Source organism: Cervus canadensis, chromosome 17, assembly GCF_019320065.1.
Source record: "Cervus canadensis isolate Bull #8, Minnesota chromosome 17, ASM1932006v1, whole genome shotgun sequence".
NCBI classification, from domain to species: domain Eukaryota; kingdom Metazoa; phylum Chordata; class Mammalia; order Artiodactyla; family Cervidae; genus Cervus; species Cervus canadensis.
This window is the reverse complement of record NC_057402.1, coordinates 6,563,507-6,590,086: the sequence shown is the minus strand read 5'-3', so window position 1 is coordinate 6,590,086 and position 26,580 is coordinate 6,563,507. Positions and strand designations below refer to the sequence as shown.

At 67.3% G+C, this 26,580-nt stretch overlaps 1 protein-coding gene across 4 annotated transcripts in view; it reads right to left on the bottom strand.

The window, feature by feature from the left end:
• Nucleotides 1-26,380, bottom strand: part of KIF26A (kinesin family member 26A) — a 41,216-nt gene extending 14,836 nt beyond the window's left edge. The window contains exons 1-5 of one of the 4 annotated variants that reach the window (XM_043489287.1): nt 26,155-26,380; nt 25,543-25,788; nt 14,011-14,445; nt 7,551-7,717; nt 2,011-2,200 (exon numbers count right to left, since the gene is read on the bottom strand). In XM_043489287.1, the coding sequence (XP_043345222.1) occupies nt 2,011-2,200; nt 7,551-7,717; nt 14,011-14,445; nt 25,543-25,788; nt 26,155-26,196 (1,080 nt within the window). In that variant the 5' untranslated portion in view covers nt 26,197-26,380. Of the gene's footprint in view, nt 1-1,592; nt 1,672-2,010; nt 2,201-7,550; nt 7,718-12,222; nt 12,748-14,010; nt 14,446-25,542; nt 25,789-25,930; nt 26,086-26,154 lie in introns of those variants that run through there. The other 3 variants (XM_043489288.1, XM_043489289.1, XM_043489290.1) reach the window with 3 other exon arrangements.
• Between the last annotated feature and the right edge of the window lie 200 nt (nt 26,381-26,580).

The following is a 26,580-nucleotide window of genomic DNA, read 5'->3' as shown; positions in this document are numbered from 1 at the left end:
CAAATTACCAGGCTCATCTCAGAGCCAGTATTTTTCACGGATTTAATTGTAAGTGACAGATACATAACACTGGCAAAATTGGTTTACTGTGGGTAGTTCGCGTGAGGCGCCATCGATGCCCCTTCGGCATGTGGCAAATTGACATGCAAACCCGCTCCGCTAAGGAGAGGCGGTCCTGGGGGAGACGCGGGGAGAAATACTCCTCTACCGAGCTCCTCCAACCCAGGCTCCATTAGACGAGAATCGATTCTTTTATTCCCCAACGACACGAACAAAACTATTTCATTTCCAAACGCCGCAGCCAAGCAGACGAAAATGTGCACTTCCCAGTAATTTTTGGCAATTTTTTTTCAGTGTGAACTCCAGGCCACTTCAGGAGCCAAATGGGTTCTGCAGATTGGAGCGTGTTCCCGGTGGGGAAAAGCCCGCTTGGGCTGCCCCGCTGGGGTCCCCACCCCCATGCCAGCTCCACGTCTGTGGGGGCCTTTCATTACCAGGGGAAACGACAGGGTCTCCCCGCCAGACAAGCACATCTCCCCCTAAATGTTCAGCTATTGCAAAGCGCCCGCTGAGTAGCTGCCAGGTAGGGAACAAATACATTTTGCATAAAAAGGGTCTTCCACTCCTAAGAGGGGGCCCGGGCAGGCGTGGGGGGAGGGGCCGTCTTCTGTAATTCCGCACGATGATGAATTATCTTAAGTGGCACATTAATGTCAAGAATCGAGCGTAATCTAACTTCTTTTCTCTGACAATATTAAATGCCTTTCAGGAGGCATTTCTGACTATGTGATATTCGTGCAAATAACATCATCCAGGGAGGCAGGGAGAGGGGCCCTGCAGGGGAGGGGCAAGGGGAGAGGCCTAGAACAGTGGCCACGGGCTTCCTGCCTCCGGGGGTGGGGTTCTGCCAGAGAGCAGGGGGCGCCCTGCCTGAATACTAGGCTGGGGGACCCGGGCCCCCCCGGAGGAGGGGGAGGCCTGTGCATTCCAAGCAACAGGGCGGCAGCAAGAAAGGCAGGTCTGTGCCTTGAGGCTCCTCAACCCTCTAGCCCCCCAGCCCCACTGAGATGGGCCCAGGGCCCAGGGTCCAGTGACAGGCCCAGGTCAGAGCCAGGCCCAGAGTGTTTAGAGCCCCTCCCCCACGGCCAGGTCCCTCTCCAGACCCAGAGCAGAAGCCCCCGGGGGTGCTACCTAGGCAGCAGAATGGACTGAACCCAGGAGTGTGCGTCCAGACGGTGTGGGCCTCCGGGCACCACAGAGGCCGGGCCCAGGGCCTGGGTGGGAGGCTCAGAGGGGGCCGAAGGGGCCCATCCTCAGGGTCAGGGCCCCGCCCTCCCCCCACGGCCTTCTACAGCTCAGGCTCCCCGCCTGTGACGGCACACGCCCCCGCACTAAGGTGCTCATGCAGCCTGACCCGGGCCTGGGGGCAGTCACGAGCAGCCCAGGCGGGGTCCAGATGGAAACCATCTCAGCAGAAGGGACAGGAGCTGAGAGCCGGCCGGCTGTGACAGGCAGGGCCCTTCACGCTGCGGGCCTGGCCCCCCCGAACCCGGGAGCATTCCCACTCGGCTGAGCACCCTGTCCCCTGTTACCATGTCAGGATGCGGCGGGGCTTTGTCCGGACTCTGGCGAGCCGAGGGGCCCCAGCCGTGCCCCAGCCCTGCCTAAGAGACGAGGTGCGGAGGGGGTTCCTGGAGTCAGACCCCAGCCCTGAGTCCCAGGAAGCCCTGGTCGCCCCACCCTGCTCTGGGAGTGGCCGGTGTTCCTGGGACCCCTCCCCAACCCATTTCCCGTATTGACCCCCACCCCCAGTCCCCCAGGCTCCCCACTGCCGTCTGGAGCATCCAGGCAGCCCAGGCCTCAGTCAGCCCATCTGGACACGGACCCCCCTGCTCCAGCCCCGGAGAAGGCAGCAGGGTCTCTCACTGCCCGCTCTCCCACCCCACACGTGCCCAGACACCCCAGCCTCGTCCCACCCCAGGGTCACCCCCAACTCGGGGTGGGGCCTACCTTTCCAACACTGCTGGGGTTGTCCTTGGCCTTGGAGGTGGCCCTGAGCAGGCAAGGGGGTGCAGGGGGCGGCCACAGCTGCAGGACCCCGCTGAAGTCCGTGGGGTAGGTGGAGGCCCGGCGCGGGGCGGGGGGCGGCGGCGGGGGGGGTTTCTTGCGCTTGGAGGCCAGGCTGAGCTTCTGGGCGGCCCTGGTGGGGGACAGGGGGACAGGGGTACAGGGAGCAGGGCACTCAGCACTGTCCTGATGCCTGCCCCTCCCTGCAAGCAGCTCTCAGCCCGCACTTCATTTCCCGCCAGCCACCCAGAGGCCCCCGGGGCTGCAGGCTGCCACATCCAGCCCCTGGCGGCTTGGCCAGTTCAGGCCAGGCAAGCGGGCCCGGGCAGACGCAGGACCCTGGCCCCTCCCTGCACCCTGCACCGAGCGCATCCTTTTTTTTCCACCGTCCTCCCCCAGCTCAGTCGCTGGGCTCCATCACTCCCAGGCCGTGTGACCCACACGTGGTGACTGAGCGGCTCCATGCCTCAGTTTCCCCACCTCTAACGTGGGAGACGTGACCCCACCCCCCAGGGGCCCTCGTGAGCGGCCCTGGTGCGCTAATGCATTCAAGGCGACACCAGGTGACAGAGGAAGCAGACGCTGGGCCTGGGTCCAGAGGGCCCCGGCCGCCATCAGCCACCCCCGCCTCCCTGCCCCCACCTCCCAGTGAAAGGGATGGGAGGCCAGGGCTCAAAGAACCCGCCCAGCCCGGCTCCCCGGCATGCTCCTGCTGCACACACCCTTCTCGTCCCAAAGCCCCGGCCCTGGTCCCCACTGTCCATCCCACAGCCCAGCCCTCAGCGCCCACTGTCCATCTCACAGCCCCAGCCCTGGTCCCCCGTCTGTCTCCAAAGCCCCAGCCCTCAGCCCCCTCTGTCCATCCCACAGCCCGGCCCTCAGCCCCTCTGTCCATCCCACAACCCCAGCCCTCAGTCCCCTCTGTCCATCCCACAGCCCCGGCCCTGGTCCCCCCCGTCCGTCTCCAAAGCTCCTGACAGGAAGCCCCGCACCGCAGGCAGCGCGGCCCCTCAGCCTGCCTCCCACTCGGCAGAGCTGCCGGCGTTTTGCTTAACTCCTCTCATCTTTAATAGGAATTGTCTTTTAAGAGACCCCAGGGACGGCTTTCCTCCTAGCGCGGTGTCATCCAGGAAAATAAAAGTAATCTACGCTGCGTGGCGGCTCCTTAATAGCGCGGTGGGGCGGCCGGTGCACGCGGGGTGGGGAGGGCCTTGGGCGTGTGAGCAGGCCGGCACCCTCAGCCAGGGAGGGCCGTGGCTTCTCTGGCCACAAGCGGATGTAGCCCGTTTCCACCCGGGCCCTGAAGCCTCCTGGACAGAGGAGTCCCGCATCCCCCTCCCGCCGCCCCCACCCCACACATTCATCACACCCGGGGCAGGGAGGAGGCTGAGAGTGTCCACAGGTGCAGGGCGAGAAGCCGGGACGGGACTCAGAAGGCAGGATGCGGCCACATGACCAGCATGACCATCCGGGGAGGCGGCTGTACTGGGCAGGGTGGGGGCAGGGGGCCCGTCCAGCTCAGTTCTCGGAGCTCCTCCCGCCCTGCCCACTCCCCAGCCCAGCCTGCTGCCCTGGACTCCGGCCACCCCAGGTGAGGCCACAGCTCCGCACCCACCACCCCTATGGGAAGATGCGACCGCCCAACTCAGAGGCCTGCAGTGCAGCGGGCAGCCCTGCCCCAGGCCCTGCCCGGGGACAACCAGGGCAGGTGGGCTGGCCCCGAGCCTGCCTGGGCAGGGGAGCAGGACACAGACGTGCACCCGTGGGGTCGGCTCACCTCCAGTGGGCACCGGGGCCCCGCGGCCTGGAAGTCAGGGAAGGGCATCACAAGGACTGCCCAGAACCAGCCTGCCCAGGGGGCTCTGGCCGGACCCTCAGGGTGACCAGATAGATCAGCAGACTGCCAAGGCCAAGGCGAGTCTCCCGCCCTGCTCCTCCCGGAAACAGCCGGGCCCCCCCTCAAGGCCGGGGGGATATCCAGAACCCACACCCCGAGGCTCGAGGGCTCGTGGAGACCAGGAGGATGGGGGAGGCGCCGGGGGAGGCCGGACACCATCTGGCTGTGGAGCCCACGAGCAGAGGGCAGGGCTCAGCCTGCCGGGGCACCTGCCCGCTCCGTGACCCCCTCGGGAGCCCAGGTTCCGGCACGGGCCTCACTCAGCCCCGCCCCGACAGCTCCAGGGCTCCGACAGCGCCCCGGGAGGTGCCCTTCCCCACCAGACATGCCCAGGTCTCGCCACTGGACAGACACTGGGCCCTCGGCCGTTTGCGGCCCCGCCAGCCCCGGGAGGCTGGGACATCCCTGGCCAGCGTCTCTGCCCCATGGTCCAACCGAACTCGGGTGCCCCCTCCTCCCTGCCTGCGCCGGGTCAGCCCCCTGGGGCGGGGAGCCAGGAGGCTGCGCCCCAGCCTGCCGGCACTCCAGGTCTCTGCTCCTACAGGCTCAGCTCAGCAGGGGTGACTCAGAGCGCCCCGGGACAGCATGCTCCACTTTGATGAAATCCAGGCTCCTTCACACCTGGGACAAGCCCGTCAGCCACTGGGGACTGCATCTCAACTCACATGGCCTGGGGTGGGTGGGGGGCTCATCTCTGCAGGGCCCAGCTTGCTGGGGGCGCAGACCTGGTTTCTGGGCAGCGGGGATGGGCGAGAAGACCCCACACTCAAGACTCTGAATACCCACTGCTCTGCTGGGGAGCAGTGGGTAGGGGGAGCTCAAGGTGGGACCCACGGGGGCCGTGGGGGTACCTCCCCGTGGTCCGGTTCTGAAGGGATGACTTCCTGCACACACAGTTCTCGTCGTCCTCAGAGGACACCTCCCCCAGGAAGCCTGCCCTGATGCCCCCACTCTCGGCTTCCTCCCGCTACCAAGGGAACCCCTCTCTGCCCTGAGCGTACATGGCTGAGCCCCACCCCGAGGGGACTCTGCAGGGCAGGTGTTGGCCCAGGCCGAGGACCCAGGGGACACGGAGGATGGGGCCGTGAGGGCAGGAGTGAGAGAATGGGTGCGGGAGCGAGTGAGGGAGGAGGGACCCAGCCCCTCTAAGCATCGCCCTGAGCCCCCAGCCCTCTCACCAAATCCCAGAGCCCTTTTTCCGAGGCTCGCAGGCCCTGCTCGCTATTTCACAAAAACAGAAAGGAAAATCTTTGCCTTTTTACAAAGAAAAATTGCCTCTTCCAAACAAGAAGGTAATTTCACAGGCAGTTGGCCTTGACGGTGAGGACTTTACTCACCCCAAGGAGACACAGGGCCCGTTTGGATGTGAGCGGGGTCAGTTACCAGCTTCTGACCTGGGCCACCAGGAGGCTGGAGGACCGGGCCACGCCCCGCACTCCTGGCCTGCTTCCACCCCCGGGAGGGGCCCATTAGGGTCCAACGGTGCAGGGCGGCTAAGGGGGGCCGGACCGCCGAGGCCGAGGCCCAGGGTCCCAGCAGCCCTGACCCTTGTCGTGCCTGCCTGCATTCTCATGTCACCTGGGGCCTTCACCCCGAGGCCCCCAGGCTCCTCGCCGCGGAGTCCCGCTGGCCGGGGGCCTCTGGGCAGCACCCATCCCACCCTGGGCCCCTGCCGGGTACCACCCTGACGTCCCGTGGCCTGGCCGTCCGGGCAGACACAGAGAAGGAGGTGCCCCGAGGCTGCAGTAGAGTGGGTCGGGGGTGCCTGGGAGTGCTGCCCGGAGGGAGTCCACCACCGCCCCTGCCAAGGGGACTCGCAGCAAGCTGGCCCCAAAATCACCCTCCACCATGGCTCACCCATGGCGGGTAAGGGGCTCAAAGGTGGTCGGGAAGACCCAGAAAAGCCCGAGGCTAGTGTGCCGGCCCCCAGGGGGCACTCAGGGACCCCCTGACCCCTGAGACCACCCTATTCTGCCTCCACTGGACAGACACCAGCCTCCTACTCAACCCTCAAAGCCTGCCTCTGTGCCCTCAGCGCGTGGGCGACACTGCTTGGCCCCTTCAAAGACTGCACACTGCCACCTTGCCCCCAACCAACCGGAAACCAGGGGACAGGGTACAGGCTGGGGGTCGGCTTTGCCCCCTGGGGGCCCACGACCAGGAAGAGAGCGTGCCCTCAGCTTGTTCCTGAGGCCCCCCCAGGGGTCCAGGAGCTCCTCACCTCCGGGGGACTCCAGACAAGCGCCTCCCCAACACAGAACAAAGAAGGGCACAAAGCTGAAACCACCCCCTCAAGACGGTGAAGCATCTGCAGCCCCAAGGAGCAGAGGGTCTTGGACCCAAATCAGGCGCAAGCCCGGGGCAGTGTTCCCAGCTTCAACACCCACCCCCGGACTGGGCAGCTGCTGAGAGCGGGGGTGTCAAACAGGCTGGCAGTAAGGACAGCCGGCAATGCCCCCAGCCCCAGCCCCCGCGCTTGTTTCTATGGTAACTTCCCAAGGTCAGCAGAGGCAGCCTCGCTCCCTGGAAACAAAAGGAGTGCCCCGTCCCGCGGGCCCTGGAGCCAGGGCAGCCCCGGACCCCCAGGGTGGGTCTTCCTCCCCAGGGGCCCTCAGCCTGGCAAATCTCCAGCAAGCATGGCCTGGAGGGACGTGGCCGCTGCCCCAAAGGCCTGGGACCACCCCCCAGGAATCCAGATTGGCCCTCTGTCCCCTCCACGGGGCTCCTGGGCCGGCTAGGCAGGCCCTACCCACCCCACGGCAGGAGGCCCAGCCCAGCGCCTGGTACCCACCTGGGGCTGTGGGCCGGCACGGTGCCCACCGGCCCAGCGCCCCCGCCGCGCCCTGGCCACCCGCCTTCCCCCCCACTCGCCCACTTCCCACAGCCCCGGGCTGTGCTGATAAGACGCAGGCTCCTGCGACAAGGATGAGCTTATCACGCCCACAGGGGCTGACAGGACAGTGACCTGGGGGGCCGGCCATCACGACTCATTGCCATCATCATACCCGGGACCCTCCCCCCGGCAAGGCGGGCTGGGCACGCGAGGGCACCACCAGCGAGGCGATGTGCCAGGGGCCCCCGAGCAACAGGAGCCCCCAGGACACCCGCCGCAGCTCACGCCAACCTCACCGGTGGCCCAGGGACGCTCCCTCGGGCCCATTCCGCCCCGTGCCCCCAGCTGCAGGACCAGCTGCCCTGAGGCCTGCCTGCCCCTGCCTCCTGTCCACGCCACCCACCCCCTCCCACCGGAACCGGCCCAGGACCGCCTGGGGACGTCCACCAGCTGCGGCTGAGGTCCTCCCGCCGTCAGCGCGCGACGCCTCCCAGGAAGCACCACCGGATAAACGAGGAAACCGAGGCACAGAGGGCCCAGAGATCAGAAATGACCTGCCCAAGAATGCCCAGCTGGGAGAGGCCTCCAGACGTACGGTCGCCACAGTGACCCAGGAGGCCCCAAAAACCCCCCTCTGCTCGGCTGGACAGCAGGCAGGCCACAGCCCTCCCCGGAGAGGCCCGCAGGCGGCCAGGCCCCGAGCCCGAGGGCCCCGTCAGGCCACCCCCGGGCCAGGCCCCCAGGAGGACGTACCTGAGGAAGAAGGAGGCTGCAGCTGACGGGCCCGTGGAGCCCCCCGGGGGAGCACCCGCGGCAGGGCTGACCAGGCCCCACGTCTTCGACGCGCCATCGGAGCCCACGGGAGGGGGCCCATCCCGGACCGTGTCCGCCACAGCCACGGCGGCCACCGCTGCTTCAGCCTGGAGGGAAGGAGAAGCCGGCGTGAGGCTCGGGCACCCCGCCCCTCGCCGGGGAGCCAGGGGGACAGATCCCCGCCCCCCAGAGACCAGCATGCTCCCTGGACTCCACGCACATGGGACCACCAGCTTGGGGCCCCGCGGAGGAGAGGTGGGCACAGATGCTCCCCGCCCGGAGGCCTAACTTTCCCCCCCACTTCAAGCTCCAGAATCGCAGGGACCAACGTGGTCAGGCAGCTGGACAGGGACCCTCCGTCACCCCGGGGTCGGCCGGCTGGGGGCACCCAGAGGCATGCTTAGAGAAGAAACCACAATAAATATTTGTCAGGAACACTAATTGCCCTGTGTATGATAATGTATGATCTTCCCATCCTCTGAAATACTACTCTGGCATTTCCAACTAATTAGCTAAAATAAATTCCAGAAAGGGAGACAGCCTCGTAACATACCACAAATGTAATTAACCACTCCCCAGGATGGCCCTGGCCAAGTGGAAACCCGGCCGCCATATATTACATTTATACACACGTGTCGGGCGCTGGACCCCGCTGCGGGACCTGGCCTCGGAGGGTGGGTGGACATGGCCCTCTGGCAGGGGAGGAAGCGGCCTGCCTCAGCCCGGCCACTCCAGCCCCAGCCCCTCCCCAAGGGCCCAGCCTCTAGGGCCCCCCAGGCACCACAGCCTGGACCCTGGGGCTCCTGGTTACACTTGGCCCCGAGGGCGGTCACAACCATCGTCCGAGGCGTCCTCTCTGCTCGACCTGGCAGAAGACAGGGGTCTGTCTGGTGACCCTGCGGGTGAGGAACCCAGGTAGCAGCCACACTCGAGGGCCCAGTGCCCTCGGGGTCTCCCAAGGGACATGGCCACAGGCCAAGGTGAGACTTCAGCAGAATAAGCCCTCTCGGGCCTCGGGAGGAACGTCCCAGGAGGAAGTCCAGCCGCCTCCCCGCTGGACACCCCTCGGCATGATGGAGGGTCTCAGCACCACCCCCAGCCCACGGTCAGCACCAGCTCCCCACACCTCCCCTGGGACACGGCAAAACCACGTCTGCAGAGGAAGTTCACAGTGAGCCCCAGAGTTTGGGCTGGAAGGAAGCCCAGCGACACCCCCTCACCCCTGCAGCACCAGCAGCCCCCCAAGGCTGCGAGGACAAGTCCCAGCCGGGAACAGCCCAGGCCCCCACCAGGCTTTGTGCTGGCCCACCACGCCCTGCCCCCTGCCTGCGTCCGCCTACAGGGCAGGAACTCCTATGCATCCCTCAGAACCCAACACAGCCAGCCCTCTCCTCGAGGTCACTCCCTGGGCCTGCCCTGGCCTCCCGCAGCCCTCAGACCTCCCCCCGCTTCTCCTGGTCTACCCAGGGCTGCCCGCTCACAGAGAAACCGGGCCATGCTCAGCTACTCAGCACCGCACTCCCCAGCACCCCCAGCTTGTGCCCGCACCCAGAGCATGCCAGGAATCCAGGGCCCAGAGGGATCCTGCGCCTGCCTGGTCCCTCCACATCCCTGGTACCCTGCCCGGCACACAGTAGCTGATAGATACACCTGCCCTCCAGGATCGCACAGCCTGGAGGTGAGCCCCGAGCCCCAGGGGGAGGAGGCTGCAGGCACAGAGGGGGTACCCGCTCCTGGGGAACGTTCCCGAGGGGGGGGTGAGCCAGGCCCAGACCTGGGCCACTGGGTACTGTTTCTCCTCCTCCAGGAGGTGGTGGGGGCTCAGGGCAAATGAGCGACGTGGGGCAACCGAGGCGCCAGCGGCCTGGGCACAGCCTGGCTCCCCTGCAGCGGCCCAGGGCTCCATGCAGCGCGTCCTGGCCTCAAGCGTCAGTCCCCTTCTGTCACCTAACAGACGTGCTCCCTGTGACGGGTCTAGACTCCTCGATCGAGCAGAGTGGTGGAGAAGCGGACTAATGTTAAAAGCTGCGGCACCCCCAGGGCCTGGGCCGAGTCTGGTTGGGGGTCCCCTGTGAGCAGCACAGAGTGGGGCTCCTGAGGCTCACCCCCCACAGCACCCTGCTACCCGCTGCTCCAAGCAGCCCGAGGTGTGCGCCCCATCCAGCAGCCCAGGCCCGCCCAGCCACGCTGCCCCGCACGACCACCTGGATGGCAGCCATGGCCCCCGAGGGCCCCTCCACTCACCCCCGTGGGGCCCGAGCCAGCCCACCTCCCACGCCTGCATCTGTGCCTCCAGCCGGAACGGCTGGCCCCACAGGCAACGGTGCAGGCCACGCGGTGTGCCTGCGGCTGGCTGGGCCCCACACTGACCTGTCGGGGGTCCCGCACGCACCGCGGCTCCGCCAGCCGCTGAGCTGCCGACACCCAGCTCCGGCCACCGGGAGGCCGCCGCCAGTTCCTGCCGGAAGCAGAGCCCAGACGCGCCAAAAGAAGCCAGGGCGGGGTGGGGGGGGCGCGCGGCAGGGTGGGCAGAGGGGAAGACCACACACACACACGGGGACAGGAGACAGGGGGCCGGGGTGGGCGGGCGGGCGGCCGAACAGAAAGCGTGATGGATGCGCCAGGGCAGCAACGAAAGGAAAGCGTGAAGAGAGGAGAGCGTGAGGGGGGCCCGCCGTCTCGGGAGGCCCCCTGTCTCTGCGGGGTGCCCGCCACTGGGCGCGGGGTTCCACGGAGCACCGCTTGGGAGACACCCACTCCTCAGGAGCCCTCCAGGGCTGAACTCCACATCGGCAAGATCGTGGCCCAGGAAAGGCAGTGCTCCCCAGCTCCCGCAGGGGTATTTCGTGCCAAGAGGTGGGGAGGGCAGAGGAAGGGGTAGCCACGGGGCACAGAGCAGCAGCTGGCCCTGCAGGGCACGGGGCCTGCGCTGAGCACCGGGGCCCCCCTCAGAGCCCTGCCTGGTCATCCCGGGGCCCCAGGCTCAGACTGTCCCTCCCCCGGGTCACAGGAGCAGGCTCATGGGGAAGTGCAGGGGCAGCTGCTCCAAGCTCTGCTCCTTGGGTAGGTAAACTGGGGCTCAGAGGGGCCCCCGTGGCAGTCGGCCAGGCCAGAAGGACAAAGCTCCCCCCACCCCACACCGTTCCCACCACGTCCCCAAGGACAGGTGGGCACCCACCAGGGACCCGGCCAGGGAAGTGGGGGCGGCAAGCCGGCTGGCACAGGGGCAGCAGGAGCGAGGTCCCCAAGCCAGTGCCAGCCTACCTCCACGGACAGAAGGAAATCCTCGCCTACCAAAACAACCTCGCCTCCCACTCAGAGCCGCGCCTCCTCCAGGAAGCCCTCCATCCTCCCTGGAGCACCTGCACTGCCTCAGCCCCCGAGGCTGACTGCGAAGCCTCTGCTCCAAGTCCTCTTCCCCGGGACCCTGGGTGGGGCCTGGCCCTTGTCGACAAGACTATGGAGGGTTCGCGAAGACTCCTGGGCAGGGGCCCGAGGTGGCCGCACCTTTCACCCGGTTACTCTGCCCCACCCTCAGCGGCCCCAGGCTATGCTACCTCTAGCCGACTTGTGGGGTCAGGAGGCCAAAGCCACAATCTCCAGGCATCTGGCTGCAAACGGATCGTAGTGTCCTGTGAAACACCTGATGGGACCCTACGCTCCTCGGGGAGACCCCCCGGTTCACAGCCGTGTCCCGTGCGGCCGGCCGGGGCAGAGCACTTGGGGGGTGCCCACGGGCACCTCCAACCCCCAGGGCAGCAAAGCTGCTGGAAAACAACTGCCCGACTGTCCCCCTGGGCAGCCCCCGCTGCCAGGAACCATCACAGGACACTTTCCAGGAGGTGGATGACCCGGACAGGGCTGGGCTCTGCGCTGCAGATGGGGGCGTGGGCTACAGTCTCGATCACAGCGTGGCTGGCCGACACGGGGCCCTCTAGATGGCCACGTGCACAGACGGACCCCCGGCAGTCCACGGGGCAGGCACCCAGAACACGCCAGACCCTCACTGCCCACCTGGCCGGCCCAGACCCACATCCGCCTGGAGACAGTCACGCCCGGGGTAGGGGGTGGGGGGTTGTGGCTGATGGGCCGTGGCCAGGATTCATAGCACGTCCCTCCAGAAGTATTTAATTCTACAGCCTAACACGCGGTGTTTTAACACTCCAGGGCCATCTCTAATGATCAATGCCCGGGTTCAGGGGAAATTACCTCATCTCAGTCCTAAAGTTCTATTTATGGTTCTAATAATCTCTCTATTGATCGCCAGGACTGTTGTCTAATTATAAATCCATTCCCACCCACCCTGAACGCAATCAATGCACATATAAAACCAAGAGCGAGCCTTAAACGCTCACGTTTTATGATGTGCAGGCTGCCGGGAGGTCTGCCCAGCGAGAGCCCAGTGACCCACCACCCCCAAGGAACAGGGAGGCAGACAGCCCACCAACGGGGCTGTGCCAACCCGCCCCCTCCCACCGCCAGCTCACCCCCACCTCTGCCTCCTGGGGGTCTCTCTCTACCTGCAAAGCTGCACTCAGCTCCCTCCCCAGGTAAGGAGCCCCCTGGCTGTTCTCACACACCTCTGGCAGGGCCCACCATCTCTGACACTTACCCCCACGCCCACCCAGCCCAATACCACCTCCGCCAGGAAGCCACCCAGCTCTCTGGAGCTCTCGCGGCACATTCCTCCCAGGCAGCCCAACTCTCGGCCAGGAGGCACCACGGGACTGCACAACAGAGGCTGCCTCCCTCTCCCTGGCCTCGCCCTGGGACTCAGCCAATGGAGGAATCAGACGTGGCGAGGCCACACCCAGGGTGCACCGTCACACCGACCGAAGGCTACTTCAGAAAGTTCAGAAGGCAGAAGCTCTTCCTGGAAGCCCCCCAGCTACCAAGGGCCAGGGAGGGCCCCAGGACAGCGCAGCCTCAGACAGATTGGCCCCAGCAGCGAGTGCCCAGGGGTCCGCTCCCAGCTCGGGCAGGATCTCGTCAAAGGCCACAGTGAAGGCGGCATCATCCAGCCAGCACAGCTCAGCACCTTCAGAGGGGCCAGCAAGCCCAGAGTGGTGGCCGGCCGGGCTCTGCCCTGCAGCGGGGGCTGTGTGGGACTTGATCCCAAGAGCTGTGGTCCCTTTCCAGGGCTTCCACCCCCACAGCCCCTCGGGGGAACACAGGGATCCCAGGAGGAGACACCCACTGGCAAGACAGTGCAGCCTGCTCTGGGGTGCCTGGGAGGTTTCCACGGCCACTTCCGATCTTATCTCCTGTCCCCGGGACTCCACGGTGGGGGCAGGGGGGCACAGAGACACAGCCACAAACACCCGTGTGGGCCCTGGCCAGACCACCCTCAGTCCCGTCTGCTGATAAGGCCTCCAGGCCTCCACACAGACCCTGCCCTCCACTGGGAGGGCTCCTCTGACTTCGTCCGCTTTATGAGGGTCGGCTGGGCCCTGGGTCTCAGCCCCCAGCTGAGCAGCTGGTGCAGCTGAGGCACCCCACCCCCATCATGCAGCGGGGGCCCTCTGGGGAAAGACCCTCCCGGCCCTCAGCTGGCCCCGTGTACCACCAAACCCAAACCAACCCCCCAGTATCCCAGGAAACCCCCGTTCTACAACCCATCCTCTCCTGCCCCCCCGTCCTGGTACCCCTCCTCCTAGATGGGAAACTGAGGGTCACGCAGGACAGTGGGGAGAAACGCCCAGCAGCACAGCCCTGTGACCCACGGGGGTGATGACCCAGCGCCACCCTCCAGAGCTGGGGTCTCCTCAGACCTTGTGGGCTGCCCCCTGCCCCGAGCGCACACGGTCCCCCTGGTCCCCAGAGCTGGTTCCACGAGGCCATTCCACGGCTGTGAGTAACAATCAGGCGGCCCCAGGAGAGGAGCCCTGGAGGGCGGGGGCAGGGGAGCGTCCCAGAGTCAGAGGACACTGGGGAGAAAAAGGGGACAGGCCCCTGGTCGGCCCCTGTGACACTCCCGGTTCTGGGACCTGTCCATGGGGCAGGTGTGTCCCCAGGGCCGCCTGTGCTCCAAGCAGCAGAGGCCTGGATGGGGCGGGACCACAGGAGACGCTGGACGGTGGCCTGACCTCCTCCCAGCAGCCCGCGGGCCCGTCCGCCAACCCCCGGGGCTACTGGTGGTCTCAGAGTGACCAGACCACCCCAACCGTGCGCTACACGGGGCAGGAGCGAGGCTCCAGGGGACGGGAGAGGGCCCTGCCCCCCGACACACCTGACGTGGGCCGTGGGAAGGTCTGGGGCCTCCCCCAACACGCACAGCCCCCCTGCCCTCATGGAAACCGCACCGGGGGGCCGCCACCCGCACTTGGGCACTCAGCCCGGTGGAGTCCAGCCCTGCCCGGTGTCCCGGGGGCCCCCAGCCCACCGCACGCAGGGCGCTCACCAGGCACGTCGGTGGCAGGAAGCTGTTGACCCTGGAGACGCTCCACATGCCCTCCAGGCACTGCTGGGCCTGGATGGTGACCGTGCTTAGGGCCCCGCCCAGGCCGGCGGGCGCCACGGACACCTGGACGCTGGGCCCCGACGGCCAGGCCGGCCCCTTCCTTCTGTCCGGCCCCGCGCGGCCTGACTGCCTCCCCGCGGGGCCTGCCGGCGCCGGTCCATCCCTCAGGCTGGGGGCGGTGCTGGGGCCGGGGGGCGCGAGGCTGGGGCCTGCGTGGGGGGCGTCGGTGTCCTCGCGGCTGGTGGGCCCCTGCAGCAGCTGTAGGGCCTCCCGCGTGAGCTGGGTCAGGTGCGTGGCGCAGACATCGCAGCGGCGTTCGGCCTCCGGGCGACACGCGGGCAGCTTGTCCAGAAGCAGAGCCGAGAGGCAGGGGTCCTGGGGAAACAAGAGACGGAGGCGGTCAGGGTCCGGGTGCCAGGACCCACCACCCAGTTCTCACGTCCACGGCAGCCGCCACACCATCCACAACCAACTGATAAGCCCCGAATAGTGCTGTCCGTACGAACCCACCAGAAAATGATCATCGGGGCTTGAGAGGCCCTCGGTGCCCGTGATAGCGGCCCACCTCCTCCCGGGTCATGACCATCCCGTGCTCAGATAATGAGGCATCCACCGGATCCCAGACGATGCAGCCTCCAACAGGCTGCATGCCTAGGCAGCAGCCAGGGCATCTGCAGAAGCGGGGCGGCCACAGCGGGCTGGGGGCAGGCGGTGCCAGGGCCCCAGCTGGAAGCAAATCTATTCCAAAGCCCGTGGACGTGGCACTTGGGGGTGGGGGGCCTCTCCCTGACTTTGCGCCTTCTCTAGTCCTGGTCTGCAGGACCGAGTGGGCAATTCCAGGTCCCCAGGAGGACGGAGGCTGGGCGCGGCTGGCAGGAGGCTGACAAGACGGCCACCACGCTTCATCACAGGTGTGGACTCGGCCCCTGCAGCCTGCCCCCTGCCCTGGGCTGAAGCGGACACCTGGGTCTCCCCGTAACTGCAAGCCGGGTGTCAGGAGCCTAAGAACAGGAGCCAGGGGAGGCCAGCAGAGGCCCTCACCTAGCCTGGAGGGTCAGGGAGGGGGGGCTTCCTGGAGGAGGTGACATCTCTGGAAGAAAGAAGATGAAGAGGACAGAGCCAGTTCTCAGGAGGAGCCTCACTGGAGGGAAGCTGTTAAGAGTTCCACTCCCGGGGCCCAGGCCCAGCGCCCCAAGAGCCCACCAGGCTCTGTCTCAGCCCCTCCCCGGGGGCAGTCCCCCAGGGCTCAGGGCCTGCACCAGGGCCAGCCCCTCAGCATTCGTGCCCTTCCCCAGGGACGAGCCCCAACACGTGCGGGTTTCAGGACACTCCCTCCGTGACCACCCAGGACGTTCCCACCACCAGCTGAGAAGGCCGGGGTCTCCACTCCGGCAGCTGGCGGGCCCAGCCCTCCCTGTCACCCCCAGCCTGCAGAACGGGGGCCTCCCCCTCCCTGATCTCAGCTCCCCGCAAAGGTTCTGGCTCCAGCCCAGCTGCCTGGTTGGCCACAAAAGGGACTGTGACCTCCTCAAACCCTCAGATGCAAAGGCCGACGGCAGCATACAAACGGGGGTGCCTCAGGCACCCCAGCCGGGACCCCCGGAGCCTGACCTGCGGCCGGCCAGACCAGTGTCCACAGACCCCTGGGGGGGCTTCACGGGGGTGACGGCTGAGGTCGGGTGGCCTCGCCACGAAGGAACACTCTCGCCAGCATTAGCTGGCGATCGCCCTCCTCTGTGTCCCCAGGACAGGCAGACTCAGAAATGTTTCTGGCTCGGTCCAATCACTGTGATAGAGTGAGGACTGAAATAAATCGAGTCAGGTGACTTTTTTAGTTTCCCAATTTCGAAAGCTTTATGCTCACACTCTACTGTAGGTTCTTCGGTGTACAACAGCGTCGGGTCTAAGAAAAACAATCCAACACTGAAAACCAGTGTGAATTGAAAAACAACGTTGTCAGGAAAACTGCGCTGATAGACTTCCTCAGCGCAGAGGGGCCACAAGCCCTCAGTCAGTAAAAAAACGCCGGATCCATGAAGCATGATCAAGCAAAGCTCGATGAAACGAGGTCAGCCCGTGCCACCCACGCTCCCTGCAGGCCGGGCCAGAGCTGGCCCCTCACACGCCCCCCGGGGACCAGGTCGCAGGAGGGCTGACCCAGCCAGGCCGGCCTCGCCAGCTGCCTGATCCACGGGCTGCTCCGGAAGGCCTGGCTTTGCTCCGGCCGGGGCTGGCGGGCCCCAGAGCCTCTGAAGTGCCTGGCGGGCCTGGTCCCAATTAGCGGACACCCCCGCCCCCCGGCTCCCCCATGGGGCCCCGGGGAGGCCCGGAAATGCTTCGGGGACCCCACTCAGGATGCCCACGGGCCGCAGATGGAAGCCAGACGCCCCATCCCCAAGCCACACGGGGCTCAGACAGCCCCGGCTGTCACCGTCCCCCCCATCCCCCCTGCCCATTTTTTCCAGACCCGACTCTGATGACTCCGGTTTTTCCACTCAGCGGGAGGCGGCTAATGGTGGGCTGGCGAGGGGAAGGGAGGGCCGCCTGCTACAGCCATTAACCCGACTTGAAAGACAGCCCCGCCCCGCCTGCCCCAGGCCCAGCGGCCCATTGTTCTAGGGCCTCTGCCTGCCATGGGGAACCCAGGCCCCCAGGGAGCCCACCCTGGCGCCCCCTCCACGTTGGGCTGGCTCAGCAAGCCAACTGCAGGGGCTTCCGCGCTCATGGAACCCCCCAGACCACAGATGGTCTCCCCGGAGTTCCCAGGAGGGCCAGCCCCAACTTATCCAGGCCCCATTCAGTGCCCAAAGCCCCCGTGAGGGGCCAAGCCCCTCTTCTAGCACCAGCAGCCAAGTCCACCCCTCAGGAGACCCTTACCACCATCACTGGAGTGGGCCCACTGAAGCCCCAGGACTCAGGGGGGCTCCCAGCGTGGGGCAGGCCCACCTCTCCAAGCCCTGTAACACACGCGACCCCAGCAAGGAGGAGAGGCCTGTCTGGGGTGACCACACAGGAAGCAGGGAGCCCTGAGCCCTTCACCGAGGCCAGGCAGCGTGGGCTGGGCCAGCACGGGGGCCAGAGGGCAGCTCGGGCGGAAGCTGGGCCGCCGAGCATCCCGGGACAGTCACTGCCCTCCGCTCACTCGGAACCACAGCCCACCCCTGAGACCACGCCTGGGGACCAGCAAGCCTCGGGCAGGGCCGGCCCAGAGCAGGCCCCCCGCCCCCAGCACCCTGGCCTGGGGCTCGGGGACTCCACGAGGGGGCTTCTCCTGGGGGCGGGCACTGGCCACTCCCAAGACGGGCCTCCTGGACACAGGAAGGTGAGGTGCTGACCCTGGGCGGCCCCCAGGGAGACAAAAGCCCTCCCCTATCCTCAGCCACCACCCTGTCCCAGCAGAGCCCAGCACAGCAGGGAGCTGGGGGCAGGCGGGAGGGGCGGCCCACCCTCCCCGGGGTCTGGTCTCCTCCCCCAGCCCTGGGGCAGCTGCGGGCAGCACCCTGGGCCCAGGCCCCTGAGGGGTCACAGCCCCAAGTTGCAGAATTTTAACCACCCCGCCCTGAAAGGCCCAGCCAAGGCACCCACCTCTCCTCTCGGGAGCCCCGTCCCTTCAGAAAGACAGTAATTACCCCGCCACAAAATATTACTGTTAATTTCCTCCTTATGGTCTAATTAAACAGATATTTTACTTGCATGAGGAAAATGTTTTTCTTCATTTGATTCAATTTAGCACAGTGTACCACCCACCCTTGCACACTGCCTGGCTTTCAGGGAGTTCCCCCCACTTAAAAATGATGCCTCTCCATTCTTCATCTTGTTTCTGGGGTCTCCAAGCTGCTTTAAGTAATCCTTCCATTTTCTCCTGTGAGGGAGCCCCAGGGAGGGGGTCCCGCTGCCCCACCACAACCGCCAGGACAGGCTGCCCCCACCCAGAAGGTGGACGGGAGTGACCAGCAACTGCACCCCGCCCCCAGGAGCGCCCCACGGGAGGGGGTGGGGGGGTCAGGTCAGAAAAGCCCCCGGGCTCAGGGCTGTGAGACCACCCTGTTGAGCCCCCATCACGCTGGGTTTTCAGAAGGGGGCCCGGCATGGCCCGCCGGCCACAGCCCCCTCCTGCCCACTCCCCTTCCCTCCGCAAACAAAGCAGCTGAGCCGTGACCCGTGCGGCTCGCGTTTCCGGAGTTGACAACAGGTCCAGGAAGGGACCCCGGGCCGCCGGGCGCTGCCGTCGAGGACGTGCCCAGGTCCCGTGCAGCCGGGCGGGCTGGGGCTGCAGGTCGGGGGTTCAGCTTTCCCGCCACCCGCCTCAGCCATCCCGGGTCCTCCCGCCGCGGGGCGCCTCACCAGGGGCCCGCCCCCAGCCCCGGGCCCTGCCGCCCACTGCGTCCAGGGGGAGACCTGAGCCCCCCTCTGCCACCCCGGCCTGCAGGCCTGCAGCTCCGAGGCTCCGAGTTGGCGCTGGAGCTGGGGGCGGGGGGGCACAGCCTGGCCCACCCAGCGCTGCCCGGCACCCGTCCCCAGGGTTCTGTGCCAGGCGCCGGCCAGCTGGGCAGCTCGGGGTACACACTGGCTCATTGAGACCTCCTCCCCTCAATGGTCTCCCTGTCCTCCACCCGGCGGGTGCCCGGGAGGCAAGAGGCCAGACGGGCAGGAGGGTCCGGTGGGCAGGGTGCCTGGAGCCCAGCTGGACGCGGCCTTCAGTCCAACCGTCCACCCCGGCTCGGACACCGCGGTGGACGTCAGTCTCCTCATCTGGACCACCGGGTGATAGAGCGCCTCCACGGGCCGCCCAGACCCACCCAGGGTGGGGTGTGCCGCCCCCCACAAGCCCAGCCACGGCCCGAGTCTCCCAATACCACTCCGGGAGGAGTGGGTCTGAGGGCCACGGCGGGCCACGGCAGGCCACGGCGGCCACCCGACCCTCCCCACCAGCCACCCCGCAGGGAGGACAGGCGCCCGGCAGGACAACTGGCATCACCTCGACGCCCGACAGCCCAGGCCTCCCACGGGCTGGCCGCCCCGGCTAGAGAGAGCCCTCAGGGCTCCAGGGGGACCAGCCTCCCAGGCACCACCTCCTGGGACCCAGCTCACCTGCAGCTGCTTTACAGACAGAGGCGCAGAGACACAGAGATGGCGGGCCCAGGCCACACAGCTCAGGGAGCAGACCTGGGGTGCAGAGGGGGGGGCACATGGGCAGGGATGGGGCCAAGGACAGGGGCCGCGGGAAGGAGGCCAGGGCATCTGCGTCCGGGTCCAGGGCAGCCACCAAGCGGGTCAAGCTAAGAGGGCTTCCGGACAACCCCTCGGGTTTCAAAAAGGCCAGGCGTGTGGGGCTGGTGGGGGGGTTCCAGGAGGCAAAGTTGGGGGCGGCCTTGCACCAAGGCCGTGGGGGGGCGGGGTGAATGGGGCCGGGGCGCCTAGGACGGGACCCTTAGGAAGGAGCAGGCCCGGGGCAGGCCCAGCGCCCGGCAGGCTCCACCCGGAAACAGAGCGCCGGGCCGCACCATCGCGTGGGGTCAGAGGGGAGTGGGCACAGCGGGGCCGGGGCGTCCCGCCGAGGCGGGTGTGGCGGGGCCGGGCCGTTCCCCCCGAGGCAAGCGCGGTGGGGTCGGGCAGCAGGCACTGGGCCGTGGGCACGGGGCCGTGGAGAGCTCTAAGTCCACCGGCCCCGGGCCAGTCCAGCTCCCACAGCTGAAGCCAGGGAAGCTGCCCGGGGTGGGAACCAGACCAGACGAGGCCAGGGAGCCCCCCCAGAGGGCCAGGAACCCCGCAGTCCACACGGCTCCTTCGGCCACAAGACGTGGCACCTGGAGGGGCCAGAGGGCCACTCAGCCGAGGACGCTGTCCCCAGACGGGGGGTCCTGCCCGGGAGCGGCCACGCCACAGATCGGGAGAGTGTCCCATCAGCCACGCGTCCACCCAGCGGGAAGGGGAACCACGGAGGTCAGGGCTCAGGGGTGGACGCCGGCGGGCAGCTCCCGGAGGCCAGGCCTCCCAGCCTGGCTGCTTCCAGAAACCTGAGAGGAGCCCACCTGGCCCTGACCACCAGCACCGCCCAGCCCAGGCTCCCCGGCCCCAGGGGGCAGACGCGTGCACGCCTGCCGGGCGCCCGATGGAGCCACTTCTGCCCAAGGGACGCCGGGCCCGCTTCTATCCTGTTTATTTACTCACACCCTGCCTCTCCTTCCGCACAAACTGCGGTGGCTTCCAGGAACCAGTCGGCATGAACTGGAAGCAAAACCACGTGGCTAACGACCATTCGTGTTAGAACAAGCAGGAGCAACCAGTTCTGACAGACAGGTAAGAAAGGGCCCGTGTGACGGGCAGGAGCTGAACAGCGCATCTGCTGTGAGCTTCCTGGCAGGCAAAGGAAAAAAACCCAGATTCTGCTCGCCATTTAAGACAAGAACCAGCTCTTCCGACTTTCAGATTCAAGATTCCTTCAGGACCCCTGACGGGGCCTTTAAGAGGCCCCAGTGAAAGTGTCAGTCCCTCAGCCGTGTCCCACTCTTCTGGCTCCTCTGTCCCTGGAATTCTGCAGGCAAGAATACACTCACCCCCGACCCTAATCTCAGACCAAGACAAGCCCCCAGCAAGGCTCTGAGCAGCTGAGAGGGGGGCTGAGCCCTGGCTCCCCGGCTCAGCAGAGGGGCAGTGAGACCCGTCACCATCACATGCTCCCCTGCTGGGCCCCACCGCTGACCGCAGCTGGACTCCCCTCAGGAAGCTCCCTGCTGCAAGACACAAAGCCCCCTCAGCAGACCCTGGCCCCCGAAGCAAGCCCCATCCCCGCTTCAGAGGGCAGGCGCTCATGATCCAAAGCTCAGTCTCGCGCCCCACAGCCTGGCCTCACCCCCCAAACCCCAGACCAGCAAGGACATAGGATGGACACGCGGAGCCCACCATTCCATCACAGGGCCCAAGGAAGCCCCCAGAGAGAGCGGGAGACACCAGCTAGACCGCCGTTCATCCAGGGAGCAGGGGCCACCCAGGCTCGGGCCCCAGAGTGGCCGGGAGCCTCCAGGTCCCACGGCCTGCACCCTCCCCAGCTGAGTCACTAGGCCCCTGCCAGCTGGGACGGTGCCAGGCAGCCAGCTCCAGGGAGCACCGCCCCCCCACACCGCCCCGCTGCTCTGGGGCCTGCAAACGCCCGGCTCAGCTGGAGAATGCTGCTGATGCCAAGCGCCCCGCCCCGGGGAGCCCCCAGAAGCTGGTGGGGCTCTGTCCAGGCTTCAGACAGTGCGGGGGGCCGGATCCATGAATCTGACCCCAGGCAGCAAACAGCACCAGCTCAGCCTAGCCCTGGCCCGCCCCGGAGCCCACCACTGCACGCCAGTGTGGTCACAGCTGGAGGCCCTGGGGGCAGGACACACAGAGGCCCGCCACCCCCAAGCCAGCATGGTACGGTGTCCAGGGTGGATAGGTCTTCCCAGACAGAGGTGGAAAGGTCTCCCGGCCTCCCACCTTAGGAGCCTGGCCACATCACCCCGGGCCGTGCACGGGATGAGCCCACAGCCTCCTTGTCAGCCTTCAGACTCGACGTCCAGCTCGGGGAAAACACGAAACTGTGCTGGGACCGCAGGGCTAGGCGGTGGTTCTGGAATCCGCAGGGCCGGGGAGGACAAGAACCCCCCTGCCCGGGTGAGCGAGAGATTCATGAGCGTGAAAGGAGGATTGATCCCTTTCCCCCATCGGGGCAATAATCCATTCAGCGCCATAATGACACGTGGAAGTCGCGGTTCTGAGCTGCCCCCTCGGCGTGGCGCATCTGGGTGGCAGCTGGAGCGGACCCCCAAGCAGGAGCCCTGCACCCCTGGCAGCCGGGGCCAGCTGTCCTCCACGGGGCGGTCGTCAGGGCGGGGCTGGGCCCATGGTCCAGCTCAGCAGCCCTCCCCGTGAACCTGGCCGGCGTGGGAGGGACAGTCCGGGCCCTCCGTCATTCAGCAAACCTCTCTGGGGGACCCGGCCCTGTGCCTGCCCTGACACAGCGCCCGGCCTGGGAGAGGGACACCGGCCGCAGAGACCACGCAGCGGCCGCGTGGAGGAAAAGGGCGAGTGGGAAGCGGGGACGATGAAAGGGGTCTGCGGGAACCCGGTGACCAATCTGCCAGGGAGGACAGGGCCTCGGTTCTGACCCAGGACACGGAGTGGCCAGTGCTAAGCTGGGGGGCATTCGGCTGTGGTCAAGGAGGAAGGCCCAGCTTCGGGGCCTGGTTGCAGGGCGGGGGGCGCCGGGAGCCCCCAGCAGAGGCCGCTCAGAGGCAGGGGCAGGGAGAAGAGAGCAACCCCCAGGGACATGAGGGCGCTGCGGAGGCACGGCCCAGGGAGACTGCGGGACGGTCCAAACCGCACAGCTCCAGGCCCTGCAGGACACCCAGGGGCCACTCAGAAACGAGGCGCGGGGCCCTGTGAGGGGAGAGGGGCCCCAGCCTGGCCCCTCCCCACCAGGCCCGCCTCCCGTCTGGGTTCAGGTGGGACAGCCTCCGGGTGGGCTCCAACCTGGGCGGGCAGAGCGTATTCCCTCCCCCCTGTCCTCAGGGGCACCGGGGCTCAGAGGGGGCGGGGGGCACGTCCTATCCGCTCTGGGGAGGAGGCCCCCGGACGGGAACCGCAGTTACCCTCACCGCCCAGATGGAGAAACCGAGGCAGCCAGGGAGACGCGGGCTCTCCACCCAGGTCGCCCAACGGCTGGGCAGGCCTCAACCGCCACCCACCCCCCGAGGGCACCAAAGACCCGGACACAGCGTGACCCTGAGCCCACCTCCCAGGAAGAGCACCCAGGGCCAGACACGGCCCCACACACCTGGCAAACGGGTGCAAAGGGGTCCTGGGTGCTGCCGTTCCGCGCGCTGCCGTGTCCAACTCTGCTACCCCACGGACTGCAGCACGCCGGGCCTCCCTGTCCATCGCCATCTCCTGGAACTTGCTCAAACTCATGTCCATTGACTCAGTGATGCCATCCAACCCTCTCATCCTCTGCCGCCCCCTTCTCCTCCCGCCTTCAGTCTTCCCCAGCACCAGGGTCTTTCCCAGTGAGTCAGGTCTTCGCATCAGGTGGCCAAAGTATTGGCCTTGGGTATAGAGAGGGAAATCGAGGCCACGGGCTCTCAGCGAACCTGCCCGAGGTCCCACAGCAGGGAGCCGTCCGTCTGCGGGCAGAAGCGGGTACGAAAAGCCAGCAAGGGGTCAAGCCCCGGCCGGGATTCCGAGGGCAGAGGACGGGGTGGCTGTGGGCTGGCGGAAAGATCAGCCTCCATCCACACCCGAGACCCGGCAGGGACCCCTGAGGCGAGGGCCTCTGGGCCAGGCAGGGGCCCAGCTGCACCCTCACTCACCCCCAGCCCCGGGAGCCCAGCAGGCCGCCTCCTGCCCTGGGCCTCCCCAGATGCCCCGAGCGTGAGCCTGGGTGAGATGACAGCCAACAAAGCTCTCTGTGAACTGCTGAGCTCATCTCCTCGGGACCAGAAGCAAGAAAGGGCCCCCCAGGAAAATTCTAGGAACCACCTCTGCATTCCAGAGCCTCCGCCTCTTGAGCAGAGCCCAGCGCCCCTGGACCGTGGGGCCAGACTCCGGGGAGGACCCGCAAGACCTCAGCCAGAGCCGGTCACCCAGCCCCCCAGCATCCCGGCCATCACACAGGGATGCCCCGCCATCACTCCCACGCTGAAAGCAGACGCAGCCATCCGGGCACTACCTTCTCCGCTGCCCCGAGGGAAGCTCTGGGCAGGCCAGGAGAGGCCTGCTCACCCAGAACAAGGACACCCGCCGAGACCCAACCACCCGTGCCGGGGCCCGGGAGGCCCCGCCGGAGAGCCCGCAGCCCCCTTGGGCCTGCCTGCACCCCCTCCGGAGAAACAGTAAACGACAGGGCCTTCCCTCCCTCGGGCACAGCAACCCCCAGATTGAACAGCACCCCCAGAAAGGCCCCTGGAGGCTACCCCCAGCTGACAAAGGAGGAAACGGCACGGGAGGGGACCACAGAGAGGAACCGAGCTTAGGACCTTGGTCTGCTGAGTGCCAGGGACAGTTGGGGAAGTGGGTGAGCCCTCAGCTGGCACTGAGGGGTATCCGTTGCCAAACTCAAACTTGGGGAGCCCAGGGGAGGTGGAAATGAGCACTCTGGGTGTCCACGGCCTTTCCTGATGAGCTGTCTGCAGGAAAAGACCGCTGAGACCTCCCAGGTGAGGGACCCTGAGTCCACCAGTGACTGGTGTGACCTGGAGCTCTCGCCACCAGGATCACCTGCCCACCTGCGACCCGCCAGCCGCACGTCCAGCACCACCAGGCAAAGCCCGACTCCGTCACTAAAGCCCCTCCTCTCTCTGGCCTCATCTGCCCCTAATGGGGGAGCACGATGGCCCAGTGGCTCTGACGCCCCCAGCGTATATCCGCAGACATGCTCTCCCAGGGCCTGAAGGGCTGGTGGTGTGTTTTTAAGCAAACTCAGGCCATCCGGGGCACAGAGCTTGGCAAAACTGCACCCCCCCACCCCCCACCCCCGCTCAGAGCAGCAGATGTGGGAGGTTCCAGCCCCAACCCAGGCCAGGCCACAGGCCCCTCCCCTGACCACCGAGAGAGGGTGCTCGGGACACACACCAGACCCACGGTCCCCTCCAGCCCCCTGCCCACGCCCACACTACAGGGAACACAGCTGGACTCCAGGAGGCCAGGGTCTCGCCCAAGACCGCGGGGCCTCCTTGGAGAACTATATTTAGATTCAATGGGGATTATTCGGCCTTACTTCCCAGGACAGCTTTCAGAAAGGCTGCAGGTCAGGCGGGAAGGGCTTCCTCTGGAGACCCCCGCCCCCCCACCTTCCCAGGCTTTGCAGACTTCCAGGGTGCATTGTTTCTGGAACAATGGTCCCCGCTCCTTCCAAGACCAGGGCGAGCCCATTGGCTGCAGATCTCAGCAGGGCCCCGGCCCCTGGCAAACACCTTGGCAGCTGGAAGGGAGCCTGGGGGAGCACCCGGATGACGATGGCCTCCAGTGGCAGCACCCCAGAATGCGTCCCTCACATGACTCTCGCCCATGAGGCGGGAAGGGAGCAGCGAGGGGCCCCTCAGCGGGGGGCCCACCCCCTGCCCTCCCAGCCCTCCCGCCCCAGGTGTGCAGTTTCCAGACACTTGGCTGGGGGCCCAGGTGCCCCAGGGCCACAACGCGCCGGGTGACCTCTTCTGCAGGCAGGGCAGGAGCCGTCCCGCCCAGGGTGGAGGCCCTGCCACCTCCCTCTCTCCCCTCCCCCTCCCACACACAGACTGGGTTCCACTGCCGCCCTCCCCAGGCCCCTCTGATCAGACCCTGCCACCCTCTGAGAATGAAGCCCCCCAGGGGTGTTACAGACAGAAACCCAGGAAGCAGGGGATTGGCCAAAAATCCACGGTGGAGCCTTGCACCTGCCTCCAGCACCCTAGTCTCCCAAGTTCCAGCATGGGCCCTGCCCTGGGGACCGGCCGAGGAAGAGTCACTTACCCGGAGTGGTGTCCCAGGCCCGCTGACCAGCTTCCAGGCCTGTCGCTTGAGCTCGGCGAGCTTCGTGTGGCAGTGACGGCACCATCCGCCTCCACCGGCCGAGTGGCCTTGCTCTGCGCCCGGCCCGGCGCCCTCGGGCGCAGGGCGGCTGCCGCATGGGTCGTGCTCGGGCCCGGCGGTCAGCCTCTTGCGGGGGGACACTTCCAGCAGCTGCAGCGGCTCGCGGACCGGGCCGCCCTCGGCCACCTGCGGGAGGGGGAAAGGGGACAGTGAGCCTGAGCCGCTGGGCTGCGCCACCCCAGGACCCAGTACCGGCGACTCCAGACCTCGGAGCGCCCCAGCCCCAGAGTGACGCGCTCGACAAAAGTTAGGAGAGCTGGGCGCCAACCTGCAGCCCACCGCGTTCTTCCATCCCAGAAGGTCCTGACGGGGCTCCCCCTACCCCAGCAGGAGGCCCGGCGCCACCCGCGCGGTGATCCAGGCTCCGCCCCCAGGGGACGCCGTGAGCCCCCCCGCCCGCCCGCCAGCCAGCATCCTCGGGGTCCCTGGATCAGTCCAGCACCGCCCGCGGCCCGCAGTCGCGCGCCTCCCTCTCGGGCCCTCAGCGCGTACCGCGGGTTGCGCCGCGCAGAGGGGGCCGCCGCGACTGCCCATGGCCCGGACGCAGGAAGGGCTGGGCGGGCGCTTCGGGGCCACCCGGGCTCTCCAGGGGCGCCGCGGCTACGTGATCCGGCCCAGGGACGCCCCCATGGCCCGTCCGGTCGCTCCGAAGTTCGCGGCACGGGCGAGTGGAGAACAGAGCTCGGCGGCGGCGGCGGCGGCGGGCGAGCACGGAGGCGAGGGCGGGGCCGGGGCGGGGCCGGGGACTCCGGGGCGGGGCGGGGCGGGGCGGGGCTCCGGGAGCGCGCCCCCCCCCCACTCCGCCCCCGCCGCCCAGGCCTTCGCTCCGCAATGCGTGGGGGAAGGGGTCCCGCATCGCAGCGCGGCCCCACCCGCTCCGAGGCCCCCAACCTGTTAGGCGAGTCTCAGTCCCAGGGA